Raw genomic sequence first — 16,611 nt, 5'->3', positions numbered from 1 at the left:
AGAATGCCCCGCCTGCCATGGACGTGGCCAAGCAAGTTGGGTGGTCCGAGGAGAGGACTGGCACCTGTGCGTCGTGCGACTCATTGCCAGAGGATGCCCTACCTGCTGCTCCGGTCGAGGAGTCTCGAGCCGAGGGTCGCGGCGACCCGTAGGCTAGGCAAGAGCTGATTAGGAGGACTCCACCCCGACTAAAGCGAGGGGGCATGGGTCGCATCCTGAGAGCGACCCTTGCCCTATAGGCCCATCGACTTCATGTCCTGCCTTCAGAGTAGTGCTGCTTACCCCACGGTACGTTTTTTCTTTGTCCCTTTTTGATCTTTTGCTGTTGAGTCTTTTATGACTTATCTGCACTTTTTGTGAGTGGCCAGGCGATGTCAGGGTTGAGCATCGCCCCAACTCCCATGCGGGAGACTTGGAGGCCCACCCTACAGCGTGTCGCAGTGAGAGATGGGGGGAATAGGGTGGCGGTGGTGAAGTCTTCCCTTCTGGGGGTGGTGCCCCTTGGGTCAGTTGCTGGTATGGTGGTAGCAGTGGTGGCGACATTAGTGGCAATCCCGGTGTTGACTATGGAGGTCGTGTCGGAGGTAACTCTCGCGGCCCCTCCTCCACCAGCTATGGTGGAAGAGGCGAGGGAGGTCGAGCTCTCTGCCTCATTGGTTGGAGGGCTGCATGGCTCACCCTTATTGTTGGAGGCAAAGGCATCAGTGGGGGATGTGGCCAGGACAGAGTTGGAACACCCGACGATGGCCCGTGCAACCGAGGTGGTGGATATCCCATCGAACAATGAGGCTGATGACATGGTGGAGCTACCGGTGTCATCGTAGGAGCTGGCGGTAGTTCAATTGGAGGCTAGGCCCTCTGGTGGGCTGCTGGAGGGTGACCTGGAGTGGCCCTGCCCTAAGGACCCAACAAAGGTGTGGTTCATCCTTCAGGATTCGCAGGAGGGTCAGCTTTGGGACATCCTTGGGGGCAAGGACATGTCGCGATGTCTGAACTCGCCAACTTGTCCGCGAGGCTCAAAGACGCCTAGGAGCGAGTTAAGTCTGCTCAGCAGTTAGTCGAGGTCGATCTACAGCTTGCCGTGGAGGTGAGTTTCCCATACTTGTCTTTGAACTCTGAATCTTTTATTGGTTGCCTTAGCATGCTTATTTTTTGTAGAGTCTGAAGGTGATGTCGTCCCATAAGTCCCGCTTCCTCTGAATGGAGCACGCCCTAATGGCTGAGCTTGAGCATCAGCTAGAGTCCACTCACCATGAGTCCTAGGACTAGGTGGCCGAGGCGACCACGGCACGGGCAGAGGGGCAGCACGCAACAGAGCAAGCAACAGCCACCGACCAAGGGCTTGAGGCGGTGAAGACCCGCTAGGCGGAGACCAAGGCGGGGTTGCGGACATCTCTAGCGGACACCAAGGTGGCACTTCAAGAGTCCTTGGTGGCCCTTGAGTCAGAGTGGAGCACCCTGGAGTTAGCATGGAAGGCCCTAGAGTTGGAGCAAAAGGCCTGGTCGGAGGCGAACTAGGAGGTGCTCGCGCTTCAGGGCTGGGTGATGAGGACGAAGGAGGCGAACGCCCGACTGTGCGCGCAGGCGACTCGACAAGTGGAGGAATTCTCCATCCTTGAGAACTTTCGTGTCGGTACATACCTTTTTTGTTTTTCATCATGTTGGTTTTTTCCTTCGGCCTATTTTCGAGCTTGTTGCTCTTCTTTCAGAGCTGGGCGGAAGGGTGAAGATGCTGGAGCAGGACCTAGAGATGATCAAGGCGACCTTCAGTTGGAATGTAGAGGAGCTGGCCAAGTCCCATGAAGAGCATCGTGCTCTCAAGGGGGAACTTGACTAGATCTACAATATTGCCTAGCTCATCATCTCGGAAGTCTTTGGGTTAGTACCAAGCACTAGCGCGCCCGCCATCTAGCTAGCGGAGGTCTCGAATGCGGTCTGAGACCTTATCACGAGTGAACTATTCTACAGGGCATCAGGGGTGCTGACTTCGGTGGCGATGCACCACCTGAACCTGGACTTTGCTACTATCTACAGTGGGTATGCTGAAGGCTTGAGCACAGAGGATATCCAATCGATCAGAGAGAGCTTGCTGCCGCACGCAAGGTCAGTGGCAGAGCAAGTCTTTGCTCAGTGGGTGATGGACGTCCATCGTGAAGACATGGCCAGAAGCATGCATGGGGAGGACGTTGCCCAGCCTACGGATGGCACAGAGCCTAGGTCAAAGGTGGATGTCACCCTAGCTTCGACCGAGCCAAACATCATGCCACCAGGGAGTGAGCAGCCCACGCCTTCACCGATTGCTCTAACAGCAGATGCCGCCGAGCCGGTCTAATAGCTTGTAAAATATAAGTAGTTTAGTGAACGTAAAAAGTTTATGTTCATGGGAGAGCCTCCATGTAAATGTTCCTATGCGCTTAATGACTACAGTTGGTTTCATTTTCTGTGATGGAGTCACTCCATTCGGGGAAGCTTGTTCCCTTTTGTTTCTTAGTTTTCCCTTAGCATAATTTTGTTTTTTATTCTTTCTCTCTTGTACCTATCCGTTTGTCCTGTAGGCTGCAACCTTGGGAGCCCAGGGCATGGCCCGTGAGGCTCAACTGCTCGTAACCATAGGGAAAGGCGGGGTGCGATCGGTCGGAATGTTTTAAAGCAAAGCTACGTAAGGAAAATTAAAGGAATGAGCTCCCCTTTTGGTCGGGTAGGAAGGAATTTCACCATATGATAGTAAACAAAACAGAGAGGTAGTAGGGCACCCTAGTGGAGCTCCCGAGCACCATGGGCTAAAAAATGTTCTGGTCGGGGTGCTTTCCTAGGAGCATACTCTAAGTAAATAATGGTAAGACTGAAACTTAGGGGAAGAAAAACGACATAGTTGTTCCAAGCGTTTGGAGAGAATGTCGTCGTTGTTGTCCTTCAGTCAGTAGGTGTCCGGTTGGATCACTTCAACCTTCAGTCGTTCAGATCCTTGCCCGCTATGCCCCCTTTCTCGATCGCTGCTTCTTCGCCTTTTTCTTCCTTTGGCCAGCCAGCCTGCCGTAGAAGACGCTTGAGGAGTTGGTAGTCCTTGTAGAGGTGTTTGGCGGGGTAGTCGTAGTTGGTGCACGGGCCCTCCATGAGCTCGTGGAAGTGGCCCAAAGGGTCCTGCTGGGGCCGCATGCCCAAGTGATTAGCCGTGGCGTCCAACACGGAGTTGGCCGGTCGGCGGCGATCCTTTCTGTTTTTCCCCCTCTACGTGGAGGGGCCCTCATCCTGATCCTAGCGCTTGGCCTAACCTTTGCCCTAGCCTCCATTGGAGCATGGCGGGAGAGATGCTTGCTGGAGGTTTTGGACATAGGTCCGCGGTCCCGGGCCATTAGGGCTAGGACTCTGGTTGCTGCTATGTGTGTCTTGATTTGGCCCGAGCCACGCGTAGATAGGCGGTCGGTATGGAGCGGTCGTCAAGTCAAGGTGAGGTGCCAATGCAGCCTCCTATGCCGCACTCGGCGACCATCGTGGGGATCGGGTGGAGCGACCCATCTGCTACATCCCTATTCCCCTGGTGGGGAGTGATGTCGTGAGTTGGCGTCGCGATATGGAGCTCTCCGCCTATTGCACGGTGGCGATCTCCACTAGTGCCCGGAGGTTCTGGTGGATCGCCTATTTATGAGGGTTGTTCGGTTCGGATAGGCCGTGCAGAAGCATTGTGTAACAACCCAAAAATCCACACACCAAAAATCCCAACTACAAATTTTTTTCTTCAAAACCCCATGAGATGATGAGTGACATTTGTAGGAACTAACCCTAAGTGTTGCATTAGTCGTAATCTAACTAAACCTACATGACTTGCACAAGTATCTCACCTCATCACCTTGAATTTATTTTACCACATAGCATACATCAAGTTGCATTATATTCAACATGGTGATTTGGATTTTATTTGGGTTTATGTGTTGATTAATAAAAGCTAACAAATACTTGTTTATAAATAAATGTACTAACATGGGATTAATATCCCAACATATACTATGACCAATGTTTATCACCATGGGACATTATACCAAAGGAGAAATATGCCACTTTGATTTATATACATGAAAGAAGTGTAACATAATACAAAAAGAAATAGAAAAAGAAAAGGAAATAGGAAAGAAGAGGGAACAACAGCAGCCCAGGCCTGCTCGGCCTTGTGAGCCAGCCCAGCCAAGCCCGCCTACCCTCCCACTCATGCGCATGGCCCACAAAGCTGGCCCAGCAGCACCCTACCGCCCACGCGCGCACAAGCCACTGACGAGCCGTGCGGTTTGCACCAACACACTAAGCCGAGGGACGAGAGGAGAAGGAGAGGCACAGAGAAGGACGCCGCAGTCAGAGCAAGAAGGGAGGAGCCACCGGTGTGGAAGACGGTGAGTACCTCTATCCCAGCTCGGCTCTGCTACACCGACGACACCGCACCACCACCATCGCCTTTGAGCTCCCCGCGGTGAGCCATCTTGCTGAGACCACCTCCCTAGCCAAATGGAACATGCACCGCCATGATCGAAACCTTGCTGAAGCTTCGAGCTTTAGCCTAGCCCAACTGGTTAGCTAGGGAGACCACCATGGCCATGCTTGCCGAGACCCAGGACGCGCCATGCGTGCTGCCATCAGCCAAAAGGAGGACCCCAGCCATGACATTGTACATTGGAGCAGGAGCACACATGCATGGGCACGCTCACCATGGCCAAGAGCACAACCATGGTGAGACCACTACGTCTTCTACATCGCGGTAAAGGCGACGTTGACACACCAACTGGCTCTGTCATGATGAGAGACACACCGTGCTCACCTTAGCCAAGGAAGAAGCCCACTGGAGCCCTACGTTGCCACACCGCACCCCATCGGAGCGCCACCGCCTCTACTTTGCCCCCACCACCATGGCCGGAGCCACTGGGAGCACTAGGAGCTCCTTCAACACGCCCACCATGGCCGTAGAAGCACCGTGGAGCTCACACGCTCCTCCAACTGGGCTCTCGCTACCACTGCAGCCCTATCCATGCATGCTGATGAACCCACACCGCCGTTCACCATGGCTAGAGCCCTAGGAAGCCCTAGCCATCGCCCTGACCCCATCGTCACAGTCGCCATGGCATGGGGAAGCTATTGCCTACCCTAATCAGACGCTAGCGCCACCGCGGGGGCTCGCCGGTGACCTCACCGCCGACGGGAGCCCCATCGGGGAAGAGAAGGGGATTTTCCCCTTGCCAGCCACACGTCCGTGCACTGTGCGTGCTGATCTTTCGATGAACTTGATGGGAATTCTCTTCATCAACATCTTCCACGACGACACAGCTTCATTGTGACAACGACTCACCATGTACCCATCCATCCAAGGATGAAAGCGAGCCACACCGAGCTCCGACCATGAGCCACATCGACCACGTCCTGAGCAGCTCCGCCGAGCTCTGACCATGACCACGTCGACCACGTCCCGAGTAGTTCCACTGAGCTCCGACCACGACCATGTCGTGCACGTGAACCGAACCCTGGGAAGGAGTAAATGGACCAAGTCCTTCATAGACCGGCTCTGCGGTCTATGGACCAACACATGCGGGTTCACCATGAACCACGCCTCACCTGCGCCCATGGATCATAGCCCATTAGTGGCCCAGTAAGACAACGTGGCCGCACCAGCGCGCGCCACATGGCGGGCCAAGCCTGACCCAAATCCAGGCCCAACCAGCCCAATTGAGGCTCGACCTGTATTGGCCATTGATCGATCAACGTTGACCGTTGACCGAGGCCACATGTTAGTAACACCGCCATGTGGGACCCACCTGTCAGTGACAAACACAGCAGAGGTGATGTCATGATGATGTCATGCTAACGTCAGCTGCTCTAGACCCACCTGTCAGTACCAGAACCGAGATGATGATGTCATGCTAACATCATACTGATGTCAGCATGCCACGTGGACCAACAGGAGTGTGACACGTGTTAGCCCAAGATTAATTCAGCCTTTTCCATTTTCAGAAATGGTTGAAACTTCAGAAATTCATAACTAATTCATACGAACTCAGAAAAATACAAGACCAGGACCAAAATTCATCTAAAATCGAGCTCTACGCAATGAACCCATGTTTGAGTGCATTTGGCTCTTTTGAATTTTCATTGATTTTTGTGCTATTCTATAGACATCGCTAACGTGACTATAATGCGATCATTTGCAGACTTGAAGGAGAACCAGACGGACGAGGACCGAGAGTACCGTGAGGAGTACAGAGACAACTACACTGAAGGTGCCACATCCCACCCAATCTCATAGCACTTATTACGCATGGCTAATATAGAACTGCTATTGCCTTACTTTATCGTTATTTTCACACTATGATAGGACTTGCATGATAGTATGCTTTATTGATGGCCTTTACCTTGATGCAACCTTACCCCTGCTCACCCTACTATTAGGCTAGTCACACGCTCGCTGCTATATTTCACTGCTTATTATTTCTACTACACTATATATACTATATTGAAGCGTGGTGGAAACTGGAGTTATCTGGACTTTGGGGAGAGTGCTGCGTGTGTGACTTGGGTGTGTGGAGGGTGAGGATTGTGTCGACCAAGTTGGAGTATACGATGAGCCTGGGGCAAGTCTTGCCGTGAGGTGCTACCTGGGCACCCCTGGAATGGATACCTGTGGTGGGTAAATGGTGATATGAGGTGGCCCTGGGTGTGAACCTATGATGGGAGGAGCCCAGGGTGGAGGTGTTGTGGTGGCATGGTAAAACCTTGATGAAGACATTCTGGCTTGGTCATCCCTAAGGACTTACTAGTACTCAGACTTACCGAAAAGCCTTACATACCACTCGCCCTATATGGTGCGGGACGGCTGGACTACTTGGTAGGATATTGCCACTACTGCTAGGTTGATAGTGGACAATGCAAGGAGGTACGAGGCACAGAGGATTTCCCCCACACCCTTCTGAGACTTCATGGAGACCATGTGGACCTGGCTCATGACTCATAGTTTCAGCCACCCAAGACTAGACTTGGGGTGTACCAGGGCTGAATGGTAGAGTGGCATTATCCTAAGCTAGCAAGCGGCCGGAATCAGCCCAGTTGACGACGGTCAGCGAAGAAGGCAGATCTTGTGGTTATGTAAAACCTCTGCAGAGTGTATGGTTGATCGATCGATACATATGCCAACTTGTCGGCTATGGACCTTTCCTGGGTTTTGCTTAAACTAGATAGCGAGATGAGTTCTTCTCTTCTTCCCTCGTGAGAGAGTGTCGGTTGTAGCCAGGGGCTACGGGCCATGAGACAGTGCTGAGAGGGAGTTGGCCTATCGACTGAGTGATGGTATGGTGATGATATGGAGATGGTGGTATATCGATCCCAGGATCGGAACCTGGCTCTAGACAGAAATGGGGTGGAATGTGTGTGTGGGAATGGTGTTAAAACTTGACTATACTATTATATACTTGATATGCTAATACATAGGAAACCCCAGCCTTATAAGTTCCTTGTGATTATATCCAACTTGCATCCAATTTCCACAAAGCATTGCTCATAGGGTGGGAGTGGCCAGTACAAATCGTACTGATAAATTTTGGCACACAGGTTCTGCTGAGGAGTATAGCTCTGAGGAATTTGACGATTGAGGGGTTCGTTCCTACGCTCGAGTTTTGGCGATCTTATCTCCAAGCTATTCTGAATGAATGCTACTTTTGATTCCGCCAATGCGGCGATGTAATAATTTATGTAATTCCGCACTATTTGTACTCTGATATTATCGTTGTATGGATGTGGCATTCGACTGGAATTTGGGTAATATGATCTACAACAGTCATATTATACTTCGACTATGTGGATTTTCCTTCACAGAAATCAGGTTGTTTCACATTGCCGCGGCGGTGATGTTCTGACTGGCCCAAGCGAACTGTGGGGGGTTGTTCCCCATATCCATGGTGTTGCGCTGGACCTGACGAGCGTGACCCCGGGCGCTGCTCGCCGGTCTATACGCACGAGGTGTAGTGTGGTGCGTCGAGCACGTTGATGTAGTTAGTGGCTGATGCAGCCACTGCTGTCATAGTGCCTCGCCGTGCTTCTGTGTGAGCTCAGGGGTCTCCGCATGAGAGTCCGATGAGGTGTGAGTCTATGAGGACTCTACTTCTGCCGGTGGGTGTCCCAGAGCGTCCGCCATAGCGCACTCCTAGGATGGACGGTGGCTAGGCGCCATGTCGCTGATGCTGGAGCTGTCACTCTCACCATCATCATCCATGAGGTCAAGGAAACAGGTGGGAGCATAGCTCGCCATTCCCACGAATTCGGATGCGAGAGGGGGCAGCACTGGCATCCTTTGGAGCCCCTAGGCGTATGCGTCAGCGGAAGACGTGAGGCCATAGGGGGAACTAGTCGTATGGCGGTCACGTCGGGGACAATAGGGTTCCTCCGGGTAATTGGCGAGAGATAGAGAATAGTAAGTAAATAACAGCATGTACGTTACTCACAGTGGGGTTTGAGCAGAGAGTTTGCTCAGAATAAATCGCAGATGCCGCGTCGTCGAAGTCGTGCATCCTGGAGTCGATGGAGGGCGCCCCTCCGACGGGTGCCAAGACATGAGCCTCCTCACGGAGGTGTAGTACGCTGAGCCGATCGACGATGAAGTCCAGACTTCTGAAGAGGAAGGCCTAGGATGGCTCGAAGATGGGTAGAACCCGCATCCCAACCGGTGGGGGAGCGGGAAACTCGAGCGAGCCGAAACGAACCGTATCGCCTGAGCCCGCCACGACGAGGGTGGCATAAAAGTGGGCCATCCGATGACCAAAAAGTGTTGAACGTACAACGTCTCCCCACGGACAGCGCCAACTGTCGGTGCAGAAAGTGACCAACAAGTAAATATTTGTAGTTTTGCCGCACGTTGTGATCGGAGGTGGCCTAGCACTCAATGACATATGGTTTATACTGGTTCAGACAACATGCCCTACGTCCAATTTGAGTCAGTCGGTGACTTTATTCCTGAGCTTAGGTGCTCGCAGTTTGCAGTGAGGTTACAAACGAGAAGGAGAAAGATGGGGTGCGCGAGTGGTCCAGTCGGCTCCGGTTGGAAGGGCCGAGAGCGACAGGAGCTCCTCTATGAGCTTAGTGTTCAAGCGTGTGCTTGAGGTTTGAACCTAGCGGTTTTGTGGTTGTGAGCTAGTGAACTTGATCGACACTAGATTAGCCTGTATGAACTTGAATCATCTGAGTCTCATGAGAGAGAGCACGTCTCCTTTTATAGATGAAGGGGGTGACCTTACAAGTGAGAGGGAGAGAGTTCGTATGCTTCTAAGTCTTGTTGCCCACGCCAGCGGGTACGGGAGGATGGTAGGCGCCCACAACACTGTTAGATGTCGGTTGTATGTGGAAGGTTACGTCGTCTTGTTTTGGGTATGATAGATGTCGGCACCTGCATATATTGTTGATGCCTAGAGGCATGTGAGGAGTTTCACCGCGTTCACTCGGTATGGTAAATCCCGACGCCCACAACACTGTCGATACCCAGAGGCATGTGGGGGGCCTTACCGTATGGGAGTTAACGGTGTCCACAATACTGTAGAGGAAAATGTCGGCGCCTACAATACTGTTTATGTCAGGGCGGTTGCAGAGTACTGTTCCTGCAGGTGACAGGGTACGGTCCCTGGTATCATGGTTTTGACTTGAGTGCCTTGCCTTGCTTTCTCCGTTCGTTCCCTGGTCCTTTCCGGGCGGGCGTCCCTGGTCGGTTGGTCCCAGTCGGCTTTGGTTGCGTCACTCGAAGAAGAGCAGTGAGCAGGGTCTTTGCATACCCTGGTCAAAGACGTGGGGTTAGAGTCGTAGGTAGTGCTTTGCCAGGCCTTCCGGTCGGAGAGACCGTCCGGAGGCGGCTAGAGACCGAAGTGAGCGTTCCGGTCGGAGAGGTGGGCCGGAGTCGACAAGCGGGCGCTGTTCCTCCTTAAACAGACCTTCCGATCGGTGACTGGACCGCCCTTCTAGCCTATTGTTTTAGACTTTTGGGTCGGCCCATGAGTTGCGCGTTGTCTGCTTGGGCCGAGCCTTTACGGGGAAGCCGGTCTGTGAGGGACACCGGATTTATGAACCCAACAGTGGATGATGTTGCAAGTTAAAAACATGTTAACAGGTGATGTGGCTTGAGGGCGTGGATAGAGTGCTTGAAGAGATAGTTTATTTCTTTTGAAAAACTTGAAGAGATAGTTTATCATAATTGCACATGTGCATGCAGATTCATAATTACATGCTGGTGGGTTTTTTTTATAAGAGTATATATTATAGATATAGATAGGGGATGAGACGTAATTCTATCATCGATTGAATTTATGTATATTATAGAGTATAGATGGCTCTATCTTGAATGGTAGTAGGACACAATGGTTTCTATCAGAAGAAGCTAATGGATAAAAATACTACAAGCTTAATAAACTAGGTAAAATACACCACGCGTTGCTGCGGGATACCAAGACAATATATTATATAGCAGTTGGTCACAAAAGCATTTGCCCTCGGTTCAAGGAAGTCACTTGTAAGTGAGAACAATTGGCGTGGCTATGAGTAAAGATCAAAGGAAATATTCTATTTTGACATGCTAAGCCTGAATATTCCCTGCACGTTTCGGGATTGTAAATAATGTAAGAAATGAGGAGTCTTCGTTACAATTTTTTATTTTAGTCACAATACAAAATATAACACAATTAGCATTAATCAGTTTTTATAAACAGTTGCTGCAACACAAAAGTATGACCCCGCTCGGCTTACCCCATATTCGACTTGTTTGACTTGTTTTTTTAGCCGGAAGAGTGTTTTTCTCTCACAACAATTCAGTCAAAACAGTGTTTTCAGTCAGTTTCAGCCAAGATTCAGCAAGCCGAACGGAGCCTACATGTGAGAGAAATAATGATCTATTTTCAGGAGTCTAGGCAGGCATGCTAGAGTAGTAAGATAGGACAGACGTCAGGTCAAACACTCCATGTTCTCCGAAGCGAAAGCAGCTGCACATAGAAAATGGTCTCCATGCGTGACCTGACATGTTAACTAAAAGTTTGGCGATCTTTGATCAAGTGATCAATGAGCTAGGATCAAACCATCCTGCTCTATATATCAATCTAGAATCGGAGTCCTAACATAAATAGGTTGTAGAAAGACAGATTAATTAAGTAATTAAGTGTCCTGTAATCATGTATATAATTGATTGATCGTGACACTATCACAGAAAAAATAAAATAATTAACCTGCAACTGTACCTGATCCACTACAACAACGGAGCAATCTGTACACCATGCGTTCTCACCAGAAGATTGGACAGTAACGTTGTCGCTCATGCTGGTGTATTCGTTGGTGGAGCACAAGGAGGTTGAAATGTGTGAATCGATTGATTGGAGGAGAGCAACATGTTGGTTCTATGTGCAAAGCTCCAAGGGACGAAGCGCCGGCAGATGTGTGCATGGGTTGCGACTACTGAAATGTGGGGGAAACATGGTGACGATCAGAGCAGGGAATCGATCATCAACGCGCAACAAAACTGAAGGCTACCAACTGGGATGGATGGACTGGGGCAGCGGTCATGACTAATGAGGAGTCGAGATTTGCTGCTGCCAGCCAGAGGAAGAGGATCGAAGAGTGTCTCATGAGGAGTCGAGATTTGCTGCTGCCAGCCAGAGGAAGAGGATGTAAGGAGAGCATCTCTCATCTACTGCCTCACTGTATTCTATCACGTCATCTACATATAGCTTAATTATTAGTAGTCAGTTTTCGAAGAGGAAGAGAGGAAGTCATCCGAAACAAATGCGAAGTGAATCATTGATGTTAGAAGAGGTTGAGAGAATGCTAGCAGTATGTACGTGCATGGTCATCCACTACTGAAACCGTTTGTGAGTGGGCACTATCGACTAAATATCGTCACCGAGGGGTATACCCACGATGGTAGATTGATTGATAGAGATGCACGTGATTAGGAACTAGATGATAACAGAGACATAAGACACAAGATTTATACAGGTTTAGGCCGTCAAGATGACGTAAAACCCTACGTCCTGTGCTCTGTTGGTTTGTATCGATGAGATAACCGTAGACTAAACCCAGGATTTGTATCTGGGTCTGGATGACCATGGCGACCAGAGGACCGCTGTCCCTCCTTATTTACTCTGAAGGGGTAGAGTTATAAGGAAAGTATCCTAGTCGGCTATATGGTAGGTATTCTATTTGGATTACAACATCTATAAACAGTGGCGGAGGCACAGGGTATGCCAGGTATGCACTGGCATACCCTGCGGCACAGTAACAATCAAGTAACCTGTGGTACAGTAACAATCGAGTAATCAACGACTCTGAATCGAGTAACCTGAGGCACAGCGTTGGTTCAGCTTGCCTGGGCTATTGGCCCATCCAAGAACTGGGCCTGTTCTAACTTCTAAGACAGGCTGGACCAGTTTTCCCACGGCCTTCCGGCTTCATATGCATGGTGCAGTAACTGGGTGACGATCGGGCATGTCATCAACGATACGTCGTCAGGGATCCACGGGCTTCAACAAGCTTAACTGGATGACGATCGGACGGCCCGTGGTGAGCGCGAGCGGCCGAAGAAATTCTCGACGGACCACAAAGTGCATGGCGCAGTTAGCGTAAGCATGACTTTTTGGTTTTCCCTAATCTAATCTCGATAGGCAGTCACGAACAGGCGGAGCGAGAGACACGGTCACTGCGCCGGCGCCGCCGGACACCCTGACGGCAGAGTCACAGAGACACGGTGAGTACGACTACGCCACACTTTCTCAGTTTCCCTGATCTAATCTCTTGTGTTATTTGCTAATATTACAATAATAGATTGCTTCATTATTTAGCATCGTGTTTTTCTAATATTCGTGCAGTTACGAAGAGAACCTCCCACCTCATGTCCTGTTTGGCCACCGGCGGTATCTAAGTGAATTTGTGATCACAGTTGTTCTGGTGAGATTCAATCTTTGTTCTTTGGCTTTTTAAAAAAATTCATGTGTACTTTAATTGCTAATTGCTTAGCGCTAAAATTATAGAATCATCTATCACGCGGCGAGGTGGAGGATTTTTCTCAACATCAGAGTCGATCTTGATTGATCTTTTGTTCAGTACTCATATCATGTGAGTGATCCATAATCGCATCTGAGAGTTCAATCGTGCAAGCGCAATTTATTTAATTATTTGACATTGTGTTCTTTATAATATTTATGCAGTTATGAAGAGAAACGGGGACATTGCATCTCTTTTTCAGAAGCATGCAGCAAAGAAGAAGGCTGCGGCAGCTGCTGCTACTTCTAATCCTGATCCGATTGAACCTGTGGTGGAAGAGCAGATTCATGAGAGAGTAGTTGAGGAAATTATAAATCCTATGCCACCGCCACAACCGTCTTCACTGCCACGAGTTTATGACACCAATCACCTTCCACATGATCCAGGTGAAAGACATCCTATTCTAAAATATCCTGTTAACGATCAAGATGCAATTCGAAGAGCATATATTATTAAAGGTCCATTCAAACCTATTGCACATGATTTTCCAAAAAGAAAGATTTCAGATAGAGATCGGGGATTCAACTATTGTTGGATGTATAATAATGATTGGCTTGAGTATAGTATTAAGAAGGATGTTGTGTTTTGCTTCATATGCTATTTGTTCAAGAAGGGTACTGGGTCAGACACATTTACTGTTGATGGCTGGAAGAATTGGAATATAGGAGAGAAAGCACTTCGCAAATATATGGGTTCTAAGGCACATATTGCAGCTCAAGAGAGATACATTGGCTTTACAAATCCCAAGGTAGCAATTGATTATAATATTGAGAAGTGGAGTGACGAGGATCTTCATCTTTATAAGAAAAGATTGACTTATTCACTTAGATGTATCAAGTTTCTTTTGCATCAAGGGTTGGCGTTTCGTGGACATGATGAAAGTGAAGAATCTAGCAACAGAGGGAATTTTATTGAACTTTTGAAATTTCTTGCCGGAAATAGTGAAGAAGTGAAGAAGTATGTTTTGGACAATGCTCCAGGTAACTGTACCTTAACTAGCCCAGACATACAAAAGCAAATTATTCACTGTTGTGCCCTAGAAACTAGAAAGAAAATAATTGAAGAACTTGGTGATGAGCCCTATGCAATTTTAGCTGATGAGTCTAGTGATATATCACATAAAGAACAACTAGCTCTTTGCTTGCGTTATGTTGATAAATTGGGAAGACCATGTGAGCATTTCATTGGAGTTGTTCATGTAGATGATATTACCTCTTTATCACTTAAGGATGCAATTGAAGCTTTACTTGTTAGTCATGGCTTGACTATGACTCAAATCCATGGTCAAGGATATGATGGGGCTAGCAACATGAAAGGAGATATTAAAGGGTTGAAAACATTGATCATGCAAGAATCACCTTCTGCTTATTATATTCATTGTTTTGCTCATCAACTCCAATTGGTTCTTGTTGCTGTTGCCAAGGGAAATACTGATTGCAAGACTTTTTTTGATCAAATATCTATCTTGTTGAATATTGTTGGAGTTTCCTGTAAGCGTCATGACATGCTTAGAAATGCTAGGCTTGATAATGTCAAGAAAGCACTTGACTGTGGTGAAATTGAATCTGGAACTGGATTACATCAAGAGATGGGTTTGCCTAGGCCTGGAGATACTCGATGGGGATCTCATTACAAAACTGTATGCAGTATCATTACTATGTATGAAGCAATCCATGATGTACTGGTTGATCTTGGGGATGATCCTGCATATAAGGATGATTGGACCAAAATACATTTTGTGACCGGAGCGTTTGAGAACTTTGAGTTTGTTTTCTTTGCATACTTAATGTATATTATTCTTGGATATACAAATGAGTTATCTGAGTGTTTACAAAGAAGGGACCAAGATATTCTTAATGCAATATCACTTATTAATGTGGCAAAGAAAAGAATGCAAAAATTGAGGTCTGATGGTTGGGATAATTTTCTTGAGAAGGTCACTTCATTTTGCGATAAACATGGTGTTGAAGTTCCTGCTATGGATGGTGATTATGTTCCTTATGGAAAATCAGCAAGGAAAGCTCATGCCCAAAAGCAAACCAATGATGACCACTTTAGAAGAGAAATATATATTGGTGTCATTGATCAAATAAGTCAAGAACTTGATAATCGGTTTGATGAGATTAATATGGAGTTGTTGTCTTGTATGTCGGCCTTCAGTCCTTCCAAGTCATTTGTTTCTTTTGATGCACAGAAGCTACGTAGACTAGCTGAGTTCTACCCAAAGGAGTTCTCAAATAATAATTTACTCAAACTTGAGTTGCAGCTAGATAATTATATTGATGACATGAGACATGATGATAGCTTTAAAGGTCTAGACAATATTGTTGATCTCTCAGTTAAGCTTGTTGAAACAAAGAGGCACAAAGTGTACGATATGGTTTATGAGCTCCTCAAATTGGTATTGCTTCTACCTGTGGCAACGGCAAGTGTTGAAACGGTATTTTCTGCAATGGTTTTTGTAAAAACAAAGTTAAGAAATAAGATGGGAGATAGTCTTCTGGATGACTGTCTAGTCACTTTCATTGAGCGGGATATTTTCTTTGAAGTTGATGAAGATGATATAATCAATACATTTATGTCCCTTCGAAAGCGTCGAATAAAATAGTCACAAAAATAGCATTGTAAGTCTCTGGTTCTCTTTTATGCCTTATTTCAATTATTGATATGGCTTTTGAACTATTTATACTATACTTAGTGGATGGTTTGAACTTAATCCATGAATTTAAGCCTTATTGTGTTATTTAGTGCATATATACTGAATCATGTTGTCAATTTTACAATTATTACCGAATTGTTGAAATGGATTTATCGAATTATATATGAAATTTTTTTAGCGGCATACCCTTTGACAAAATCCTAGATTCGCCACTGTCTATAAGAGTCCTAATAAATCATATTTTCTAAATGCCTTGCGGTGCACGTCGACCAGCGCCGTACGCCGCACGTCTTGATCTTGTGGGCTGGACCACTCCTGATGGTGCGGCCCATGTCTTGCGCCCTGGGTACCTGGAGTTATATCTCCCACGGGCACTTGCATGGAGGAATAAATGGATGGACATGATTAAAATTGTGCTTAAGATCAAACGGTCTTAGTCTTAGAGGTGACGTGGCTGGAGGGAATGATGACGTGGAGCGCTGTGGATTGAGAAAAATTGTTAGTGGGGTTTTGTTTTATAGACTATAGATGGCTCTATCTTGGACCGCAGTAGGACACAATGGTTTCGATCAGAAGAAGCTAATGGATAAAAATACTGCAAGCATAATAAATTTGATATATAATCTTGCTGACGTAACAAAAAATTGCAAGTACTAGCCAAGTCTAGAAAAAACTGAGGTGTCTTGTTTCCTAGACTAAATGATCTGGTGGTATTGGAGATGATCTTGAATGTTCTTACATATCTCTCGTCAATACAATTGAAATGCCATGTAAAATATCTAATTTGTAGTCTAAATGAGAACGATCTGGTGGTATTGGAGATGATCTTGAATGTTCTTACATATCTCTCGCCAATACAATTGAAATGCCATGTAATAAAATGTCTAATTTGTAGTCTAAATGAGAGAATTACTAGGTAA

At 47.6% G+C, this 16,611-nt stretch overlaps 1 protein-coding gene across 1 annotated transcript; it reads left to right on the top strand.

Annotated features, from left to right (window-relative positions):
* Nucleotides 1-401: 401 nt before the first annotated feature.
* Nucleotides 402-15,742, top strand: LOC136455099 (uncharacterized). Its single transcript, XM_066455258.1, has 5 exons — nucleotides 402-820; nucleotides 1,969-2,103; nucleotides 12,858-12,936; nucleotides 13,235-15,412; nucleotides 15,731-15,742. The coding sequence occupies exons 1-5, from the start codon at nucleotides 402-404 to the stop codon at nucleotides 15,740-15,742; spliced, it is 2,823 nt and encodes a 940-aa protein (XP_066311355.1).
* Nucleotides 15,743-16,611: the final 869 nt, after the last annotated feature.

Source organism: Miscanthus floridulus, chromosome 5 (assembly GCF_019320115.1).
Source record: "Miscanthus floridulus cultivar M001 chromosome 5, ASM1932011v1, whole genome shotgun sequence".
NCBI lineage: Eukaryota > Viridiplantae > Streptophyta > Magnoliopsida > Poales > Poaceae > Miscanthus > Miscanthus floridulus.
The sequence above is the reverse complement of the archived record's forward strand: the minus strand, read 5'-3'. Positions and strand labels throughout refer to the sequence as shown.

Bases quoted from the DNA above. Each gene is read 5' to 3' on its own strand.
- LOC136455099 (XM_066455258.1), top strand. From the start codon at position 402: ATGCGGGAGACTTGGAGGCCCACCCTACAGCGTGTCGCAGTGAGAGAT. The intron at 821-1,968 runs GTAGGAGCTGGC...ACTATTCTACAG, and splicing joins GTGGAGCTACCGGTGTCATC to GGCATCAGGGGTGCTGACTT. The intron at 12,937-13,234 runs GTGAGATTCAAT...TCTCTTTTTCAG, and splicing joins TTGTGATCACAGTTGTTCTG to AAGCATGCAGCAAAGAAGAA.